The sequence below is a fragment of the Sus scrofa genome, chromosome 13, assembly GCF_054392235.1.
Source record: "Sus scrofa isolate SSC_HxYL_T2T_F1_AM1 chromosome 13, Sscrofa_HxYL_maternal_Yorkshire_Landrace_v2.0, whole genome shotgun sequence".
Taxonomy (NCBI): Eukaryota; Metazoa; Chordata; class Mammalia; order Artiodactyla; family Suidae; genus Sus; species Sus scrofa.
In genome coordinates this window covers 139,588,063-139,610,268 of record NC_139395.1, presented here as the reverse complement: position 1 = coordinate 139,610,268, position 22,206 = coordinate 139,588,063, and the positions used below count along the sequence as shown (strand labels likewise).

The following is a 22,206-nucleotide window of genomic DNA, read 5'->3' as shown; positions in this document are numbered from 1 at the left end:
TGATACTGATGTGGTGATCTGAGGATCAAGCTTAAAAAGCACTGATGTAGCCTTCTCCTTTCTCTTTCCTCCACACCAGGTACTTCACACATGCTTTGGCTACTTAGGAGGCAATTCCCCTCCACCTTCTCTACAGCTTATCATAGTCTAAGACTCAGATCAAGTCCCATATTCCTCTGAAGGTCTTCCCTGTTTGCTTGAACAAAATTGGTCTCTGAACTCTCATATTCATTGTCTAGTACACTTTTATGGCTTCTCATCATATTTTGTTTTATATTATTAGATAGCAGTGATTTGAAACTTGCAGCAAATGCTGAGCCCTCAGAGGAAGCAGGGGGATAATAGATGTTAAACTGATATAGATACATCTCAAGAGAGGATGCAGTGTCTTACTTCAAAACCCTTAGCTGGGTGACCAGCACCCAGTGCATAGAGGAGAGTGAGGATGGAAAAGACAAGGGGCTGGGAGTGGGATGGAGAGCAGGGGAATTAGGCAAGGTGCTCAGCACGTACTCAGCCGAAAGATAGTTCCTAGAAGAGGCCCTGAAAGAGATGTGAAGGAGAGATTAGTGAGAAAAGGTGGATGTTTGAGATGGTTGTGGTTTTGTTCTTGTTTTTTCTTCCAGCCTAAAGAATCTAGAGAAAGTGTTAGAAATCTCAACCATAACTACCATGGTCATCTGACCCCTTCCTTCAGATGCTTTTGTGTCCATTCACTACTGACAGCCCCACTGAAAGTAACTGTGATGCCCTTGTTAATACAATTGAAGTCTCATGTCCACCATCTCTCAGTAAATCTACCTGAAGTTGTACCTTGTCCAGGGAGCCTTCTCTGAGCATTCCATCTCCTGCATGATCTCTTGATTCTTTGAACTCAGAGTAGTTCTTCCTGTATCACTTTGGGGCAGGCATAAGGGTGCCCTGCCCAGATCCCCTTAACCAGCCCAAGCCTTCATTTCCCACTTTCTCCGTGCTTTGCAGCTAACAGCCAAACACATGTGACCTTCAGATGCTTTCCCTCCTAGGCAGTGGGACCGCCTCCCCTTCCTGAGAGCAGTAAGTGCCTGGGTGTTTTACATCTACCTTCTCCTCCTCCTGCACATCTCCTTGGCTGTGACACAGACAATGAGGAGTCCCTTACTCTCCACAAGTCTCTACAAATTGTGGATGAAGCTGACACTTCCTCAGAAAGTGCAGCCTTGCTCACTTATCCTGCTCTTTCTCTATCCTGCTCCTCCCACGTCCTTACTAGTTTCTTCCTTAAAAAGTCACAAGGTCCTGAATCCTTGATTCAGGATATGATTCTGGGAGAAACCAAATTTAAGACAGTTAGTGTCAGAAATGGCCCTAGGAAGCACTCTAAGATGAGATACCGGAGTGGGATCATACACTGGAAGACAGAAATGACTCCGTGACTGGTGTTTATAGGCCCTGGCGTGCTGTCGCATTGCAGTTACCAAATCTTTCACTCATGGTTAACTGAGACAGGACACAGGTAGAAGGGAATGTGTTAACTTGTCAATATCTTCAGGATTTGAGAGATACAAGGGAAATCATAACTATGATGGTATTTGCTCATTATCACTGAGTGTCCTTGTTACAGTGAAGAAAGAAAGGCCATGCCATCTGCAGTGTAGAGTTATACACTATTCGACAGAACAAAACAAAGAATAGCTCCTGGCATGATACTGAGCTCTGATAGTAATGAACATCTGATTGTAGGAAATCAGGTAACTCTGGGGCAGGTCCAGCAGCAAGCCATCATGTGATAGAAGTACTTTATTCTGGACGCAGCTGGTTCTGGTCCAGAGGGCGCAAGTGATCTACATGAACTGGCAGCCCAGCTCTCACTCATCACCAATACACCATTACTTCTCTGCTAACAACTGTGGCCTCATGGGGAACTTTCCTTTGATAAGCTGACAGAGAAGGAAAATAACCAGACCTGATTCATGGGTTATTGGTTTAAGCCTAAAATCAACCATGTCTACACTCAAGGGTGGCCCTGAAAGATGGTGGCAGAAAATTCTCCAAGTGGACTGATTTTGGACATTGCATCTGGTTATCTACCTTGTGTAGAGAAAGAAGTGGCCTGTGCTAAGGAGATTATTTATAAATATATGAGAGGGAGAGGGGTGGGGAAAGGAGAGAGGAAGGGAGGATCTCATGGTCAGCCGTAAATGATTTGGCTTATTGGTTAGGGACCTAGAAAGAGAAAGATTAGAAAATTGAGAATAATTCAGTCTGGAGATGAAACATGTAAATGAACTTCTGAGAGTAAGCTCAAAATGTAAGCATCTTTGTATCACATGTTTGAGGCTTATCAGTGAGCATCCACGCAAAAGAGTCATCAAGAAACCAGCTCAGGGGAGAGTGACTCTTCCAGTGGATGTCAGCTTGCCTCTGCCTTGGCCATCCCAGGGTTTGTGCCCATGAACAAAGCAACCATGATAACAGAGATGAAGACACTGGTTATTGGCCCATGGCCTCCCTCTCACAAAAGAGCTAACTGGTGGCATTGCTGAATGTCTGACCTGTCAGAAACAGATACCAACACTCTCAAGTAGAACACACACCAGTACACAGCATCAGCTCTCAAGTTGAACATGAAATGAGTTACCAGTCACTTGGTGGGAAGTTGATTACATTGGACCCTGTCCACTCTGTAAAGGGAAGCATTTTCTTCTGATTGGGATTGATGAGTATTCCAGGAATGATTTGCCTTTCCTGCTCACAGGGGCCATATCACTATCCAAGAGCTTTCAAAACATCTGATTACCTGTATGAAATACTGCATAACAGTGCCTTGCACATATGGCCATAGGTACAAGACGGAGGGAGCCACTGGACCTACCACACACTGCATCACCCAGCACTGCTGGATTAACAGAATGTTGAACCAGCCTCTTGAAGACACAGCTGAGATGCTATCTTGAAGGTGATATTCTGCTAGAGTAGGGTCCTGTGTAATCAGCAGGTAGGACATATGAATCTGGCAATCAACTGGTAGAAGTAAGAAGTGGCGCCACTTACCATCACTCCCACTTGAAAAATTTGTCCTTCTTATCCCTGCACACCTAGGTTCTGTGGATCTAAAAGTCCAGAATCTCAGGGAGATGTGCTTCCACCAGTGGACACATAAGAATCCTATTAAACCTAAAGCCATGGCCACTACCTAGTTAGTGTTGGTAGACCAAGAGAGATGAAATAAGTTACCATACAATTGGGGAAATTGGTTCTGGTTATCATAAGGTGGCGGAATTGTGCTATATAATAAAGGTGGGGAGCAATATATTTGGTGCTCAGGAGATTCACAGGGACATTCCTCAGTGTTTTCATGGCATTGTTGTGTCTAATGGGTAGCTACGGAGCCATGGCCTGATGAAGGCATGGTAACCAGGGGCTCAGACCCCCGGGGTTGAAGGTCTGGGTCACTTCACCAGGCTAGTTACCTAGACTAGCAGAAGTGGTAGCCAACTGCAACAGAGTATCTAGAAAGGGTGGTAGAGGAGGAAAACAACAAATATTAGTTACAACCTCAGGTCCAACTGCAGTAGTGAGGGCTAGAGCTTATCTCATTCATATTCCTCTTGTAAATTTTACCTCAGAAACTTTAACCAACAAAATTTGAGGGAAGCTGTGATGGGATGGAATGGATTTAATGACAGAACCAAGCTCTTTTGTGAGGTGCGAGAGGTGGACTCTAGCAGATACTGTGAGTACACCCTCCAGATCCTCTCAGATGGCCTGTGCAGTTCTGTGCACCCACCCCCCAGCTTCTTCATGCTTTGCTGCAAATAGCTTAAACCCTAGACCTCCAGAGATTGATCTTAGGCAATGCAGCTGCCTCATCTGTTCCACTGCTTCTGCACTTGGGTCAGACCTAGAGTGTCTGAAGCTTGAACATTCTCCCAACCACAGGGAACCTCATTAGCAGAAGGCTGACCCCCAGTGGTCAGTTTTTGCTTCTAGATAAGACAAACTTTAAGGTGCAATCTACACTCCAGAAACCTTAGTGGGATCAGACTGAAGCTAGAACTTCACCTGAAAGTGCCCCTTTGCTGACTCCTCACTCTTGCCTGTCTTGCATCCATTCCTTACTGATTCCTTAGACGGCGCTTCCTTAATCACTACCATCTACCTTAATTCAGTGAGGAGAACCTAAGTGACCTAGACACCCCCTTGTCCTATTTGGAACTATCTATGTCATTACTTTTGCAAGCATGTGTTAATGTTTAGGTCAAACAATGTTAATTAACTTCACTCTTTTCTGACCATATAATTTTAACTTCTTAACTACTCTGTAAATACCTCTGAAAGGGGAGATCTTGTCTTACTAATTTTATTTCCCTATTTGTACAATGGGAATAATAATAGTACTTTCTCATAAAGTTGTTGTAAGCATTAACAGTAAAAATGTGAAGTGCGTGGAAGTGTTCCTGGTATGTGACAAATGTTATGCAGAACTTTGTCATTGGTTTTTCTTTGGCTTTATTGAGATATAACTGATATATAACATTGTGTAAATTTAAGATGTACAACGTGTTGATTTGATACATTTATATGTTGCAAAATGATTACCACCATAGCTTTAGCTAAAACCTCCAGTATATCACATAATTATCATTTCTTTTTTTGTAATGAGAACATTTAAGATCTACTCTCTTAGCAACCTTCAAGTATACAATATAGTATTATCAACTGTAATAACCATACTATGCATTAGATCCTCAGAGTATATTTTTGTAACTGCAAGTTTTTATCCTTTGACGAATACCTCCCCATTTCTCCCACCACCACCCCCCTGCCCCTGGTAACCACCACTCTACTCTGTTCTATGAATTTGATGTTTTTAGGTTCCATATATAATTGATACCATACAGTATCTTCCTTTCTCTGACTTATTTCGCTTAGAATAATGCCCTCAAATTTCATCCATGATGGTCACAAATAACAAGGTTTTCTTCTTTCTCATAGACAAATAAGATCCCTGTGTATGTATATTAATATGTTACATATATATTTATATGTTACATTTTTAACCATTCATCTGTTGATGAATACTTGGGTTGTTTCCATGTCTTGGCTTTTATAAATAAGATGCAATGAACACAATGGTGCAAGTGTCTTTTTAAGATCCATTATTTTTTATTCCCAGAAGTGAAATTTTTGGATCAATGGTAGTTATATTTTTAGATTTTTAAGGAACCTCCATACAGTTTTCCAAAATGGCCATACCAATTTACATTCCTACCAAGAGTGTACAAAATTTCCCTTTCTCTATGTCTTTACCAAAACTCGTTGTCTCATCTCTTTGACCATAGCCATTCTAACAGGTGTGAGGTGATGTCTCATTGTGGCTTTGATTTGCATTTCCCTGATGATTAGTGATTCTAAGTACCTTTTCATGTACCTGTTGGCAGTTTGTACGTTTTTATTGGGAAGATGTTGATTCAGTTTTTTCATTCTCTGCCCATTTTTTAATCAGATTGTTTGGTTTTTATTATTAAGTTTTATGAGTCCTTAATATATTTGAGAATATTAACCCCTTACCAGAGATATGATTTGCAAGTATTTTTCACTATTCCATGGTTTCCTTTTCATTTTGTTCATTGTTTCTTTTGCTCTGCAGAAGCTTTTTAGTTTTATGTAGTCCTACTTACTTACTAAGTTTTGCTTTTTTTTTTCTGCTGTACTCATTGGCATGAGGAAATAACCAGGCCAGGGATCAAACCCATGCTACATCAGTGACCAGAGCTGCAATGCCAGATCCTTAACCTGCTCCACAACCAGGGAACTCCAAGTTTTGCTTTTGTTGTTTGTGCTTTTGGTGTCAGATCCAAAAAGTTTTTGCTAAGACCAGTGTCAAGGAGCTTTTTCTATATGTTTTCTTCTCAGAGTTTTATGATTTCAGTTCTCCTGTTTAAATCTGTCATCCATTTCAAGTTAATTTTTGTGAGTGGTGTAAGACAGGGGTCCAGTTTTATTCATCTGCATGAACAGAATAGTTTTCTCAGCATAATTTTTTTGAAGAGACTATCCTTTTCCAATTGATTATCTTATAGGCATCATATAGTTAGTTCTTAATGCTTTTACTCACCCAGCCACTTGATGTCTCAATTGAAGAATTCACCATTTATGTTTAAGTTAATCATTGATCGATAGGTAAGGACTTAATAATGCTGCCTTCCTTTGTGAATTGATGATTCTCCTTGGTGATATGCTTTGATTCTCCTTATCTTTGTGATTCTACTGTAGGTTTTTGCTTTTTGGTTTCTGTGAGGTTTATATACAACATTTATATGTATAAAAGTATTTTATACTGATAAGAATTTTAAGTTCAATAGCATATGAAAACTACCATTTTTAATTTTTTGTTTTTTCATTTTTTAAGTTTTATTGAAATATAGTTGATTTACAATGTTGTGATATTTCTGCTGTTCAGTAAAGTGATTTTGTTATACACATACACACAACCATCCTCTTTCAGATTCTTTTCCCATATGGATTATGAATATTGGATAGAGTTCTCTGTGCTATATAGCAGGTCCTCACTAGCCAATCATTCCATATACTTCAGTGTGCCTATGCCAATCCCAAACAACCAGTCCATCCTTCCCCCTGCCACCTGTTGCCTTTAAGTTTGTTTGCGAAATCTGTGAGTCCATTTTTGTTCTGCAAATAAGTTCATTTGTACCCATTTTTTAGATTCCTCATATAAGTGATATCATATGATGTTTGTCTTTTGCTGACTTCGCTTAGTATGATTAAACTCTAGGTCCATCCATGTTGCTGCAAATGGCATTATTTAGTTCTATTTATGGCTGAATAATATTCCGTTGTATATGGGTTCCACATCTTCTTCATCCATTCTGCTGTCAGTGGACATTTAAGTTGTTTCCATGGCTTGGCTACTGCAAATAATACTGCAGTGAACACTGGGGTAAATGTATCTTTTCAAATTGTGGCTTTCTCTGGATAGATGCCCAGCAGTGGGATTGCTGGATCATGTGATAGTTCTGTTTTTAGTTTTTTTTGAGGGACTTCTATACTGTTTTCCAAGGTGACTGTACCAATTTACATTCCCACCAACATTGTAAGAGGGCTCCCTCTTCTCTGCACCCTCTCTGGTATTTATTTTTTGTAGACTTTTTGATGATGGCAATTTTGGCAGATGTAAGGTACACTTCATTGTAGTTTTCCTCTGCATTTCTCTAATAATTAGCAGTGTTGAGCATCTTTTCATGGTTTTTTTTCCCACCATCTGTATGTTTTCTTTGGAGAAATGTCTGTTTAGATCTTCTCCCCCTTTTTTTTTTGATTTTTTTTTTTATCTCGAGCTGCAGGAGGTGTTTATATATTTGGAGATTAATTCCTTGTCTCTTGTCAGTGGCTTCATTTGTAAGTATTTTCTCCCATTCTGTGGGTTGACTTTTCATTTTGTTTATGGTTTCCTTTTCCATGCAAAAACTTTTAAGTTTAATTAGGTCCTATTTGTTTATTTTTCTTTTTATTTCTCTAGGAAGTAGATCTGAGAAGATATTGCTACAGTTTATGTCAGAGAGTGTTTTGCCTATGTTTTCCTCTAAGAGTTTTATAGTATCTGGTCTTATATCTAGATCTTTAATCCATTTTGAGTTTATTTTTGTGTATAGTGTTAGAGAGTGTTCTAATTTCATTATTTTACATGTAGCTGTCCAGTTTTCCCAGCACCACTTATTGAAGAGATTGTCTTTTCTCCATTATATATTCTTGCCTCCTTTGTCATAGATTAATTGACCTTAGGTGCATAGGTTTATTTCTGGGCTTTCTATCCTGTTTGATCTATCTATAGTTCTGCTTTTGTGCCAGTACCATGCTGTTTTGATGACTGTAACTTTGCAATATAGTCTGAAGTCAGGGAGCCTGATTGCCCCAGCTCCATTTTTCTTTCTCAGGATGACTTAGCTATTTGCAGTTTTTTGTGTTTTCATACAAATTTTAAAATTTGTTGTTCTAGTTCTGTGAAAAATGCCATTAGTAATCTGAAAGAGATTGCATTGAATCTTTAGATTACCTTGGGTATATATAGTCATTTTAATAATATTTATTCTTCCAATTCAAGAGCATGGTATATCTTTCCATCTGTTTTTGTAATCTTTGATTTCTTTCATCAGCATCTTATAGTTTTCAGAGTTTAAGGCTTTTGTCTCTTTAGATAGGTTTATTCCTATGTATTTTATTTTTGATGTGATGGTACATGGGATTGTTTCCCTAATTTCTCTTTCTGATCTTTCATTGTTAGTATATATAAATGCAATCAGTTTCTGTGTGTTAATTTTTGTATCCTTAAACTTTACTGAATTCATTGATGAGTTCTAACAGCTTTCTGGTAGCATCTTTAGGATTTTCTATGTATAGTATCATGTTATTTGCTAACAATGATATTTTTACTTTCTTTCTAATTTGGATTACTACCATTTCTTTTTCTTCTCTGATTGCTGTGGCTAGGACTTCCTACATTCTTGTCTTATTCTGATTTTAGCAGGAATTATTTCAGCTTTCACTGTTGACAATGATGTTAGCTGTGGGTTTGTCATATTGTCATGATACCTTTATTATGTTCAGGTAGGTTCCCTTTATGCCCACTTTCTGGAGGTTTTGTTTTGTTTTTTTTTTTTATCAGAAATGGGTGTTGGATTTTGTCAAAAGCTTTTTCTGCATCTACTGAGATGATCATGTTTTTTATTCCTCAGTGTGTTTATGTGGTATATCAGACTGATTGATTTGTGGATATTGAAAAACCCTGGCACCCCTGGGGTAAATCCTACTTGATTATGGTGTATGATCCTTTTAATGTGTTGCTAGATTCTGTTTGTTAATATTTTGTTGAAAACTTTTGCATATGTGTTTATCAGTGATATTGGCCTGTAATTTTTTTGTGTGTGGTGTTTTTGTCTGGTTTTGGTATCAGGGTGATGGTGTCCTCATAGGATGAGTTTGGGAGGGTTCTATCCTCTGCAATTTTTTGGAAGAGTTTGAACAATAGGTGTTAACTCTTCTCTAAATGTTTAATAGAATTCACCTGTGACGCCAACAGATCCTGGACTTTTGGTTTTTGGAAGTTTTTTAATCACAATATCAATTTCAGTACTTGTGATTGGTCCATTTATCTTTTCTAGTTCTTCCTGGTTTAGTCTTGGAAGATTGTACCTTTCTAAGAATTTGTCCATTTCTTTTAGGTTGTCCATTTTATTGGTATATAATTTCTTATCATAGTCTCTTATGATCCTTTGTATTTCTGTGAAGTCTGTTGTAACTTCTTTTTCATTTATAATTTTATTGATTTGAGTCCTCTTTTTTTCCCTGATGAGTCTGGCTAAGGGTTTATCAATTGTGTTGATCTTTTCAAAGAACCAGCATTTGGTTTCATTGATCATTTCAATTGTTTTCTTCATTTCTATTTCATTCATTTCTGCTCTGATCTTTATGATTTTCTTCTTCTACTAACTTGGGGGGTTGTTTTGTTTTTCTTTCTCTAGTTGTTTTTGATGTAAAGTTAGGTTGTTTATCTGAGATTTTTCATGTTCCTGAAGTAGGCTTGTATTGCTATAAACTTGCTTCTTAGAACTGCTTTTGCTGCATCCCATAGGTTTTGGATCTTCATTGTCACTTGTCTCTAGAAATTTTTAAATTTCCTCTTTGGTTTCTTTAGTTATCCATTGGTGGTTTAGTATCATATTGTTTAGTCTCCAAATTTTTCGTTTTGTTTTGTTTTTTGTCTTTTTATCTTTTCTAGGGCCACACCCATGGCATATGGAGGTTCCCAGGCGAGGGGTCTAATCAGAGCTGTTGCCACCAGCCTACGCCATAACCACAGCAATGCCAGATCTAAGCTGTGTCTGCAACCTACACCACAGCTCACAGCAGTGCTGGATCTTTAACCCACCGAGTGAGGCCAGGGATTGAACCCGCAACCTCATGGTTCCTAGTCAGATTCGTTTCTGCTGTGTCACAACGGGAACTCCAAGTCTCCAAGTTTTTGTCTTTTTTTAGTTTTTTCCTTATTGTTGATTTCCAGTCATATAGTACTGTGATAAGAAAAAATGCTTGGTATGATTTCAGTTTTCTTAAATTTACTGAGGCTTGATTTGTGGCCCAGAATGTGATACATCCTAGAGAATATTTTGTGTGCACTTGAGAAGAATGTGCATTCTGCTGCTTTTGGATGGAATGTCCTATAAATATCTATTAAATCCATCTGGCCTAATGCATCATGTAAGGTTGGACTTCCTTGTTGATCTTCTGTCTGGATTATTTGTCCTTTGCTGTAAGTAGGATGTTAAAGTTCCACACTATTATTGTGTTATTGTTGATTTCTCTTTTTAAGTCTGTTAGCAGTTACCTTTATATATTGAGGTGTTCCTGTGTTGGTTGTATATATATTTACAATTGTTATATCTCCTTCTTGGATTGATTCTTTGATGATTATTTAATGTCCTTCTTTGTCTCTTATAACCATCTTTATTTTAGAGTCTATTTTGTCTGATATGAGTATTGCTACTACAGCTTCCTTTTTATTTATGTTTGGATGGAATATCTTCTTCCATCCTCTTACTTTCAGTTTGTATGGGTCCCTAGAATGGAAGTTGGTCTCTTTTAGATAGCATATATTGGTCTTGTTTTTTGTATCCATTCATCCAGTCTGTGTCTTTTGCTTGGAGCATTTAGTCCATTTATATTTAAGGTAATTACTGATTGTGTATCCTCTTATTGCCATTTTGTTAATTGTTTTGGAATTGTTTTTGTTGGTCTTTTTTCTTCCCTTCTCTTGTTTGTTCTCTTGTGGATGACTGTCTTTACTGTTGTGTTTGGATTGCTTTTTCATGTGTGTACCTACTGTAGATTTTTGGTTTGGCATTACCATGAGGTTTTGATATAGGAGTCTGTATGTATACAAGATTGTTTTAAGTTGCTGGTCTCTTAATTGCAAATGTGTCTCTAGTATCCTGCATTTGTACTCTCCTCTTTTCACAATTGCTGGTTTGGTATCATATTCACATATGAGTGATTTCCTCCCTTTGCTATATGTTTGCCTTTACTGGTGAGTCTTCTCTTTTGTAATTTTATTATATTTAGTTATGACCTTTTCTTTTTCCCCTAGAAAAGTTCCTTTAGTATTTTCTGTAAAGCTGGTTTAGTGGTGCTTAATTCTCTTAGCATTTGCTCGTCTATAAAGCTTTTGATTTCTTCTTCAAATATGAATGACAGCCTTGCTGGGTAGAGTATTCTTGATTGTAGGTTTTTTCCTATTATCACTTTAAGTATGGTGTGCTATTTCCTTCTGGCCTGCAGAGTTTCTGCTGAAAAAGCAGCTGATAATCTTATCAGGCTTCCCTTATCTGTTATATTTTGTTTTTCCTTAGCTGCTTTCAGTATTTTTTCTGTCTTTAATTTTTTGTCAGTTTGATAAATATATGTTGTGGGGTTGTTCCTTCTTGGTTTTATTTTATATGGTATTCGTTGTGCTTCTAGGATTTGAGCGAGTGATTGCTTTCCCATATTAGGAAAGAGTTCAACTATTTACTCTTCAAATATTTTCTCCAGCCCTTTCTTTCTTCTCCTTCTAGCACCCCTATAATGTGAATGTTGGTGCATTTAAATTTGTCCCAGAGATCTCTTAGACTATGCTCATTTCTTTTCATTCTTTTTTCTTTATTCTGTTCCACGTCAGTGATTTCCACCAGTCTGTCTTCTACCTTGCTTATTCATTCTTAGGCCTCCTGTATTCTGCCATTGGTTCCTTCTAGTGAATTTTTTATTTCAGTTATCATATTTTGCATGTCTGCTTGTTTAATCTTTAAATCTTATATTTCTTGGTTCAGTGTTTCTTGTAAGTTATTGATCTTTGTGTCCAGGTTTTTTTTTCTTTTTTTGGGAGATGTATCATTTTTATTATCATTACTCTCAAGTCATTTTCATGGAGGTTGATTATCTCCAGTTCACTCAGCTGTTTTTCTAAGGTCTTATCTTGTTCCTTCATCTGGGTCATTTTCATTTTGTATAAATTTTTGTGTGGGCTATTTTTTGCAGGCTGTAGGCTTATAGCCTCTCTTGTTTCTGGCATCTGCCCCCTTGTGAGTGAAATTGATTCAGGGGCTTGTGGCAGGCTTCCTGGTGGGAGAACTGATGTCTGCCCAATGGTAGGTGGAGCTGAGTCTTATCCCTCTGGTGGGTGAGGCTTTGTCTCTGGGTGTTGTTAGAGGTGGCTGTGTGCCTACAAGGACTTTAGGCAGCCTGTTTGCTGATGGGTGGGGCTGTACTCCCACCCTGTTTGTTTTTTTGACCTGGGGATTCTCAGCCTTGATGGGTAGGGCCAGAGTTTTCCAAAATGGCAGATTCCAGGGGAGCACGCCAATGATTATTCCCATGACTTCCACCACTAATTCTGCCCCCACAGTGAGCCACACCTGCTTCCTGCTTTCCCAGGAGACCCTCTAAGATCCACAGGTAGGTCTGACCCAGATTCTTATGGAGTCCCTGCTTCGCCCTAGGACCCAGTGCACGCAAAACCCTGTGTACACTCTCCAAGAGTAGAGTCTCAATTTCCCCCAGTCCTGTGGAGCTCCTGTGCAGTAGCCCTGCTGGCCTGCAACACCAAATGCTCTGGGACTCCTCCCAATGCAAGACCCACAGGATGGGGAACCTGATGTGGGGTTCAGAACTCTCACCCTTGTGGGAGAGTCTCTGCAATATAGTTATTTCCCAGACTGTGGGTCACCCACCCAGCTGGTATAGGATTGTTTATATCATGAATCCACCACTCCTACCATCTCAATGTGGCTTCTTCCTAGTATTTTTTGGTAGTTTCCTCTTTTTTGTTGACAATTGTTCAGCAGTTAGTTGTAATTTTGGTGTTTTTGTGAGAAGAGGTGAGCTGGAATCTTCAACTCTGACATCTTGTCTCTGAATCCCCAGTCTACCCTTTTACTCTCTCTTTCTGTTTTTGGATATTGTATATCCATTAACAAATTGTTGTAGCTATAAGCTATGGCTATTTTAAAAACTTTTGTCCTTTAACCCTCATACTAGAGTTATATAATTAACACACCACCATATTACAGTATTAGAGTATTTGTAATCTGAGTGTAAGTTTATCTTTACACCAGTGTGTTGTATGCTTTCACATTTTCATGTTACTAATTAGCGTCCTTTCATTTCAGCTTGAAGGACTTCTTTAAGCATTTCTTATAAAGTAGGTTTAGTGGTGATGAATTCCTTCAGTTTTTGTTTATTAAGGAAAGTCATTATCTTGCCTTTATTTCTGAAACAGTTTTGCTGGGTAAATTATTCTAGGCAGTTTCTTTCTATCAACACTTCGAATTATATTATCCCATTCTCTCCCAACCCACAAGATCTCTACTGAGGAAAGTTTTTTTCTCTTGTTCTTTAAAAAAATTCTTTCTTTGTATTTGATTTTAGACAGTTTTGTTACAATGGGTCTTGGAGAAGTGCTCTTTGGATTGAAATTTGGGGTGACCTATTAGCTTCATGAACTTGGATGTGCAGTTCTCCCCCCAGGCTTGGGAAGTTCACAGACCTTATTTCTGCAAATAAGGTTTCTAGTCCTTTTTCCCTCTCTTCTTCTGGGACTCCACTCATTGTGCATTATATCTCTTGAAGGTGTACCATAAGTCCCATAGGCTCTTGTCATTCTTTCGTCTTTTTGCCTCTGTGATTGGATAATTTCAGTTAGTCTGTCTTTACTCACTTATTCTGCCTTCTGCTTGGTCAAGCTGCTTTGGAAACTCTCTCTTGAATCCTGCAGTTCACTTATTGTATTCAACTCCAAAATTTGAGTCTTTTTTTTTTTTTAATGTTTTCTGTCTTTTTGTGGAACTTATTTATTATTGTATTGGTTTCCTGTTATCATTAAAATTTTAATCTGTGTTCTCTTTTGGCTCTCTAAGCATCTTTGGAAAAAAAAATTTGTTGTTGTTTTTGTCTTTTTGTCTTCTTAGGACCGCACATACAGCATATGATCTAGGGGTCGAATCAGAGCTGTAGCCGCCGGCCTATTCCACAGCCACAGCAACACCAGATCTGAACCTCGACTGTGACCTCACCACAGCTCATGGCAATGCCAGATCCTTAACCCACTGAGAGAGGCCAGGGATCAAACCCGCAACCTCATGGTTCCTAGTCAGATGCGTTTCTGCTGTGCCACAACGGGAACTCCAGAAAAAAAATATTTTGAATTCTTCATCAGACAATTCCTGGATCTTCATTTCTTTGGAGCTGGTTACTATAGGTTTATTCCTTTGATGGATTCTTCATGATTCTGGTAGCCTCGTTTACGTGTCTATGCATTTGAAGAAGCAGTTGCCTCTTCCAGACTTTGTAGACTGACTTTGGTAAGGGAAGTCTTTCACCTGTGGTTGAGGGTGCACTGGAGCATGCTGTGATGTCAGGTCTAGTGGTACAGGGTGCCAAGTATGGGAGCATATGGCAACACTAGATGCAGCAGGCGGGGGGCATACTCTCTTCAGCTCAAGCCACTGGGATTCCCAGCATCAACAACTGTATGTCCTTGGAAAGGATTGTGGGGAGTCTGCAGTGATTGCAAGACTTCTGAGGTCTCAGTGGTGCCTCCAGGTTTAGCAGCGAGGAACCAGTTGGCAGTGGTGATATTGTACACATACTCTGCTGCAGGTGCCTGTGTCATGGCAGTGGCCAGTTGCAGGCACACACAGCATGGTAGGAACTGGAGCAGGCAGCAAGGGGTAGGGACAGCTATAAGCTCACTGGCAGCTACTGGAGCCCCAGCTATCAGCATGTTTTCCCATGGCTGCACAGTCCTCCCCTTGGTATGTAAAATTCAGTGGAGGCCAATGATGGGGATTGGGCTGAGGGTATACAGGCACACAGTTAGAGGAACTAGCTGAACTATGCACAGTGCTTCAGGCCGGTAACATGAGGCAGGGCCTGATCTGGGCCCACAGGTAGTTGTGGGAGCCCTGGCTTTCAGCATGCTCTCCCAGTGGCAGTACAATCTCCCTCTGGGATGGGGACACTGGGTGAAGGCAGTGATGGATGTCAGCCTAGCAGCATAGAAGTGAGCTGGAGGGGCTAGTTCTGAGTATATGCACAGCAGTAGGGGTCATCCACGGGGTCTAAGTAGGTGTTCTGCACTGTTGCAGTCTCAGAGGCCTAAGCCAGGCTCTGGTGGGAGCGAGGGTGCAGGGGATGGGGAAGGTAATGGAGCAGGGAGAGGCTCAGGCAGCTGGCATCAGCAAATACACATACCTAGAGCAAAAGCTTTTTGAGATCTGCAGGGGGTCTGTGGCAGCTGTGTTGGCTGTTGATTCTTCCTCAGTGGCAGAGGCTGCTGGGTTTGTCTGTAGAGTGGGTCACTGTGAACTGTGATCGCTCCTGCTACCTGCTTTTCTTTTTGTTTTGGGCTTTCTCTATACATCTCAGCTTTTCCTCTCTGTGGAGTGAACCTAAGCAGATCCTATGTGTGATACCCCAAAAGGCTGGAGAAGCTGGCCACCCCACTATTTCTTTCCTAGAAAGGGCAATTCTTTCTAGCAGGAAGTTTTGTCTAAGAAGTGCCAGTTTAGAGGGATGGGATGATGCAGACAAAATGAAACTAATTTTCTTCTCTTCTTGTGTATTTATCCTTCCATTTTTTGCTAAGATTTCTTAAATGGAATCCAGAGCTCTCCCAGAGCTATTGTTGTTCATGACTAGCTGTCTAATTGTTGGTCTCTGTGTGGGGATAGAACTTGGGGTCTCCTATGTTGCCATTTTGGTGCCATCATTCTCCTTGTTACTACTGTCATCAGTGTTTTCTCTGTAACTTCATCACAGAACCAGGCATGGTGTATATGCACACCAATATCCATCAGTTGAACTGATGAGTGGCTGGGTCGATGGAGGAATACATTTAATTTTTTTTTACATTCTAAAAGAAAAGGGTGCAGAGATAGCTAGCAGGATTGGTGGGTGCTAGATCCAGAGTTTTAAGTGCACTTTAGCTCTGGACCAGAGAGTCTTCTAAGTGAAGGTTGCTGAGTTAGGCAATAGTAGACACTTCAGTGTAATGATAAATTTAGAAAGTGATACCACTCTTGAGTAGTGGGCTGGCAGTGTTGGTGTTCTTCCAGTTGGTAAACATGAAATACTGCTCTGTGGCTTCTGATGGAATTTACCATTATCTGACAAGAAATAACTCACATGAGTGAAACTGAAGGGAAAAAAGCTGAGGTTACTAACTGCTCGCCAAGTACAGCAGACGGTGAAATCAGCCTGGTCACCACCGGCCAAACCACCAACTCCCTTCTCTTGGTAAGCACTGCCTGGAGCACTGTAAGCTACTACAGTCGGATTATTTTATGGTAAAAGTGGCCACTCAGTGTTTCTCTATGTTTTTACTTTCACCTAGAACTCTCAGTTGAAAATACTTTATTACTCTGCTGCCAGGGCCACCCACTTTCCCTGTGAAATGTGTTCCAAGAATGGAATATTTCCTATTTGGAGAAAAAGGGTTCATGTAAAAACCTAGCAGATATTTCCCTTTTGATCTACTTCCAGAGATTCAAGAAGGTGCACAACCTTTCTTCAGCCTAAGTTGCACAGTATAGCAATCCTTCAGCTATTTTCGTGTTTGTGCCTAAGACTGCTCCTTTTCCATTTTTCTGATCATGTCTCAGGCTAGACCGTTGACAAGTGAATTTCAGGGCTTCTCAATAAAGACCTTTATGGAACTTTTCCCCACCTATTTTAAGATTCTTTCAGTCTTTCTTTGGCAAGAGGTAAAAACAAACATCTGAGAGTGAGAGCTGTGCATGATTCCAGGACAGAGCTTTCAGCCCCGACTCTGTTTGTTCAGCTGGACAGGCACACCTGTAGGCTGCTTGTGGTGGGGGGGCCATTACTGGTATGGGTGGAGCCTACTGCTGGGGTGTGAGGCATTCCCTAGAACAAAGAGCATGGAGCTGTGCTTCAGTCAGTAAGGAGAGCTCTTGATGGGGTGGGTGTGGAGCTTGCAGGTGCACGTCTCTCTCTCTTGACTGGCCTTTCTCTTTGTGGCTTCTGGCTGATGAGGTAAAGAGGAACCAGGATCTCATTTTTCCTCCCTCACGCCTAACATACACATCTTACAATAAGCAGTAGATACAAGGTAAAGGCAGCCTGGGGAGGTTGCAGAAGCTCCCTCCAGACCTGAATAGGAAAGCCCAGGGCCACCCCAAGGCCCAGATCTCCAGCTAAAAGCATCTTACAGAAATTTAGGGCCACTGTAAATTTGGCAAGCACAAATCTCTATTTCCAAACTACTTAACATCTCCTTTTCTGTCACTTCTATTTTGTGCTCCCATTCTCCTGGGACTCAGGCAAAAACCCAATCTCAGCCAAGGTGAAATTACATCTGAGTTCCAGGGAACTTGCAGTGCTAAGGGGTTAGGGTCAGGAAATGCAGTCTTGTATATTATCCGACCTTATAGCACTGCTCAGGCATCCCTCATTTATGATCTGGTCAGGAAGGGGCATTCATTCAGCTGCTTCTCTGCCTCTCCATGCTTGGGATCTCTTCAGAGCTGTCTATGGTCCCACCTGCCTGGACCAGCACCCTGTGATGCTTTGCTCTCCTGGGATTTGCAGGTCCTTCCTTCCTAGAATCTCGGCTAGGGACAGGTACACAGGGCCCTCTCTCCAGGCCCTGAGGCTGCCACCTTCCTCTCACTGTTCTTTCCAGCCTGGGTTCGGGAACTCTGTTGTAGAGGGGGTGGGGAGTTACAAGCCAGGGTGGGGGAATGTTTGTCTGCTAGGGCTGCTGTAACAGTGCCACTGACTGGGAGATTTCAACAGCAGAACTTTATTATCTGACAGTTCCAGAGCCCAGGAGTCTGGGATCAAGTTGCCTGGCTGATCCTTTTGAGGGCCATGAGGGAAAATGTCCTGTGCCTCTTCCCTGGTTTCTGGTGGTCTGCTGGCAGTCTTCAGTTTGTGGAAGCAGCACCCTGATCTCTGCCTTTATCATCACATGGCATTCTCCCTGTGTGTATGTCTGCCTCCAAATTCCCTTTTTATAAGCATACCATTCATGCTGGATTAGGGGCTCATCCTGCTCCAATATGACCTCATCTGAACGAATTACCTCTGCCACAACCCTCTTTCCGAACAAGGTCACATTCTGAGGTACTAGGGGCTAGGACTGCAACATAAGAATTTTAGGGGAACATATTCAAGCCATCACAGGAGGTGGGCAGTTTATGGGGAAAGGAATTATTTTGTTCTCCCCTTGCTCCTGCTCCTCCTCTAGATTTTATCCAAACAATCGGGCTCTTCCCTGAGGACATCATTCCTATAATGGTGTTGGTTAGGCTTTTGGAAACCAAAGTGAGGACCTTCCTTTCATTCTGCTTTCTGCCCTACTGCAGCCCTTCCCTGAGGTGTTGGATGAACAACAGTTTAGTCCTTTGACTCCAAGCAAGAGCAAAAGGAAGAAAAATTAATAAACCAGTCACTCTCTCCAAGATGCTATCCTGCCCCGCGAGTGAGCACTCCTTTTCCTGGAGTATTGAGAAGAGAGGCAGGGTCCAGAGGAGGATTCGGGGATTCAAGATACCAGGTGTGTCTTCTTCAGAGACAAGAATTGACATTGAGCAGTCATTTCCTTAGGAAGAAGTAAAAGAGGGACAAGCTTTTCTAAAAAATATTTATTTAAAACTTTTACATAATCATTTGGTAATTCAGAATTGGTTTAGGCCTTTTGCAGACATTTGAGATGGATGCCTTAACCCCAAACCTGTAGCAATAGCTTATTTGATTGATGGGAGCACTTGAGGGACCCCATGATATAGAAGAAACAGATGGCTAGAAAAGAGAGAGTGTGTTAGAGACAGGAGCTTTCCTGAAGGACTCAGTTGTAATTTTGAAATTATCTGTCACAAACATTCAGCATCTTAACCAGACTAACAACAATAGCCGCAGCTTAATTTGCATTTTACCAGTTGCATATCGAGAAAGCATAGAATTGAAAGTTCTGTAGACCTCAGAATCTGACTTAAATTAATTTAATCCCTTATCTTAATAACAATTAAAAACTAGCATCTACCCAGTGTAGTCTTAGCGTCACCCCAGCACCTGTCTCCTGATGGAATGCCGTCTCCCTTTGTGCTCGGTACTCAGGACCCAAAGGTCACCAGGAGTTCGTGTACCCAGAGATGTGTAAAAGACTCATGCCACACAGCCAACCGTGGCCCAAGTGCTCTGAGCAGATCCGGCCTGAGCTGCAGGTGGCGAGGGGCATGTTCTATACCCTCCACTGCCTCAGATGGTTTCCAGGGTGTTCCAAGTAGGGTAAGTGATGTCTCCCAGTAAGACAATTAATTCCCTGAGGACAAGGCTCTCTCTCCAGCCTCCTTCGGAGCAGGGTCCTGCCAGGTGTGAGCACAGAGCAGGCCTTTAGTAAAGGAAGAGAGGAATCCAGCATGTACTAAGCACCTGTAACATGCCAGGTAACCCTCACGACAGCCCTGTGAGGCAGGTTCATCACCCATTTTACAGATGTGGAAACAGAGGCTCAGGAGAATTTGCCCATGGTGGTGTAGCTAGTAACAGGGAGCATCAGTTTGAAACCCAGGGCTTCTCACTCCAGGGCTCTTCTGCCTATGGAAGCCAATGGTTTGGCACCAATTGAGTACTCCAGCTCCACCACAGCTGGTGTGGAGCTCAGACACACTCAAGACCCTGGAGTGCGTGGGACTAACTTTGGGAGTCCAGAAGCCTGATTCAGTCCAGTGTGGCCCCCCATCAGAGGAGGGGACCTAGCACAATGTTCCAGGGAGCGCGTAGACAGACAACAGCGGGCAGGCCTCTGCCTGGAGACTTGTGTTGCCCCCTTGCAGAGGGGCTGGAGGGCATGGCCATTTGGGACACATGGTGTGAGGGTCAGCTCTGCTCTCCAAGGTCCTGACCTCTGAGAGTGACTTTAATTCCTAGAGAACCACATCCCACTCCCTGAGAGACTTCACAGAAGAAGGTCCACTATGTTCAAAGAAATTGGATGAGGCTATTTTAAGGTGGAAAATGCTTAAAAGTAATTTGAGAGGGGGGAAGACTAAAAACAGACGGCAGGACGAGGTATAGGGCTGGCCATCAAAAAGGAAGATTGGCCATGGTGTGTACATGTATAGGCTAGGCTTAGGCCAAGTGTGCCTGGGGAAATCAAGTTTTTGGCATGTGGCTTGCCTGGCATCTGCCACAGGGCTGCACTTGCTGCCTCAGACATGAGTAGGGCACTTCTTCCAAAGTAGCTTGAGCCTGTGAATTCAGGTAGCTCTTAGAGAATAAATATGGGTAACAAAGAAAGACGGGAAAACACATCTTCAATAACTAATCTTAAAACTCTGCCTCTGTTTTTCCTCTTCTAAAATCCACTCCACCAACCCCAGCTCTGTGAAGCCTTCTATGACCTACACCTGTCCTGGGGGCAGAGGCAGCAGTACAGTAAGCCCACCCCTCCTGCAAGCCCCCAGCACACTGCATCCCACCTGTCACATGCACTGAGCCGTGAGTAACTTGAGGGTGGGGACCATACCTTATTTTCTGTCCTCTCCTTTCACATGGGGAGGGTTGTGGGTTCATCAAGACCCTCTGCTCACAAGCATCCAGGCCAAGGGCCGCCAAGCCACATGGCAGGTTCATCATCCATTTTACAGATGTGGAAACAGAGGCTCAGGAGGAACACTGCCTCTCCCAGGGCATAGGCCTTTGGAACAGCTTTGTTCTGGAGGAACTGAGCATGTTTCCCATGCCCAGTGCCACTTACTTGCCCCCCCCACCCCATCAGAGGCACTGGGCACAATCATAATTTGGGAGTTTCTTTAAAACGTGAAATCAGCATCTAGGTGCAGATCTCAGGCGTTACAAGAGCACTGGTTTGCGAGAATAACAGCACTCCAGTGGGGAAATCAGCCCAGCTTTGGCCACCCTGATGGGGATGGTGGACTTTGCATTTATCTGTGTGGGAGGTGGGGAGGACCCCATCTGGAAGGAATAGGAAGCGTGTATACATGTGTGTAGTGGGAGACGCTGGACTCACACGCCTCTGCAGCACAAGGGTAGGCTAGATCTGCCCTTGGGTCCTGATGCCCCAGGGCCCTTGCTGCCCAGAAGGCAGGCTCTGATTACTGGGACCACTCAGCTGTAAAATACCCAGTGGAGAAGGGCGAGGGGGCTAACAGGAGGCTCATGCTCCACAGTGAATGCTCCGGAAGCCTGGCAGCGTGGCTTTCCCAAGCAGGTAGATGTCCTCGTCTGGGCCCCTGTTGAGGTGCTTCACCATGTTCTTCTCAAAGAGTAGCGGGTGGTAGGCACCCATGGTGCAGGCGCTGTCAAAGAACTTCTGGTAGTAGTAGCACACGTCAGTCTTGCGCTTGGATGGGAGGAACTCATAAACATCCACCTGGTCACACAGCGTCATCATGATGATGATGCCTGGAGAGGGGAGCAAAGGTGAGTCCTGCTCGAGTGAGCCCAGCAGCTCATGCCCTCAAATCTGGGGACATGAATGTCTGGAGTTTCTATCCATGACTGTGATTCTGAGTGGTTCTGGGTGGCTAGTCCAGCAGGCTGTTCCTTGGAGTACAGGGCCCTATGCACCTGCATAGACTCAGCACCCAGGTCAGGGCCCAGTGCATGGCCGATCCTCCCTAAACACTATTGGATCAAAGGGCTGAATCATCAGTCAGTGAGTTGATCACTGTCAATGAGCCACATGAAGAGAGAGGACAAGGCGACTGAGGAGACAGAACCAGCCCAGCAGATCGTGGACGAGGCTCTCAGATGGTGCTCTTTGGAAGACACTAGTACTTCCAGAAATACTAAGCGAAAATAGTAAGGCGTTGTCCCTCAGGTTGGCAAGGAGCATGCCACGCACAGTCTGGGCTGATGGCTCTGCTCAGTTAGGCAGGAGAAGGAGCCGAGAAGGGGTGGCCAGGTGCTGCTCTCAGGTGTATGGGAGAGGTGCAAACCCAAGAGGCAAGAAGACACTTCCCACCACCATGCTTGTCCCAACAGGGCTCAGTCATCTCCTGCAGGACAGGTGCTCGGGTTCCATCTGCCCCAAGGGGACGATCTACCCACTCTTCCCACCACATAGGCTACGGTGAGGGTGTGATAGGGTCAAGGCCCTAAGGCTCCTTTTTGTCAACCATAAAT

The 22,206-nt window shown here is 42.4% G+C and overlaps 1 protein-coding gene across 50 annotated transcripts in view; it reads right to left on the bottom strand.

The window, feature by feature from the left end:
• Positions 1-18,686: 18,686 nt before the first annotated feature.
• The window catches only part of ST6GAL1 (ST6 beta-galactoside alpha-2,6-sialyltransferase 1), a 164,760-nt gene continuing 161,240 nt past the window's right edge, over positions 18,687-22,206 (bottom strand). For all 50 annotated transcript variants that reach the window (XM_084990674.1, XM_084990673.1, XM_084990669.1 and 47 more), the window contains one exon: positions 18,687-21,483. In XM_084990674.1, coding sequence (XP_084846800.1) covers positions 21,236-21,483 — 248 coding nt within the window. In that variant the 3' untranslated portion in view covers positions 18,687-21,235. The remainder of the gene's footprint in view (positions 21,484-22,206) is intronic.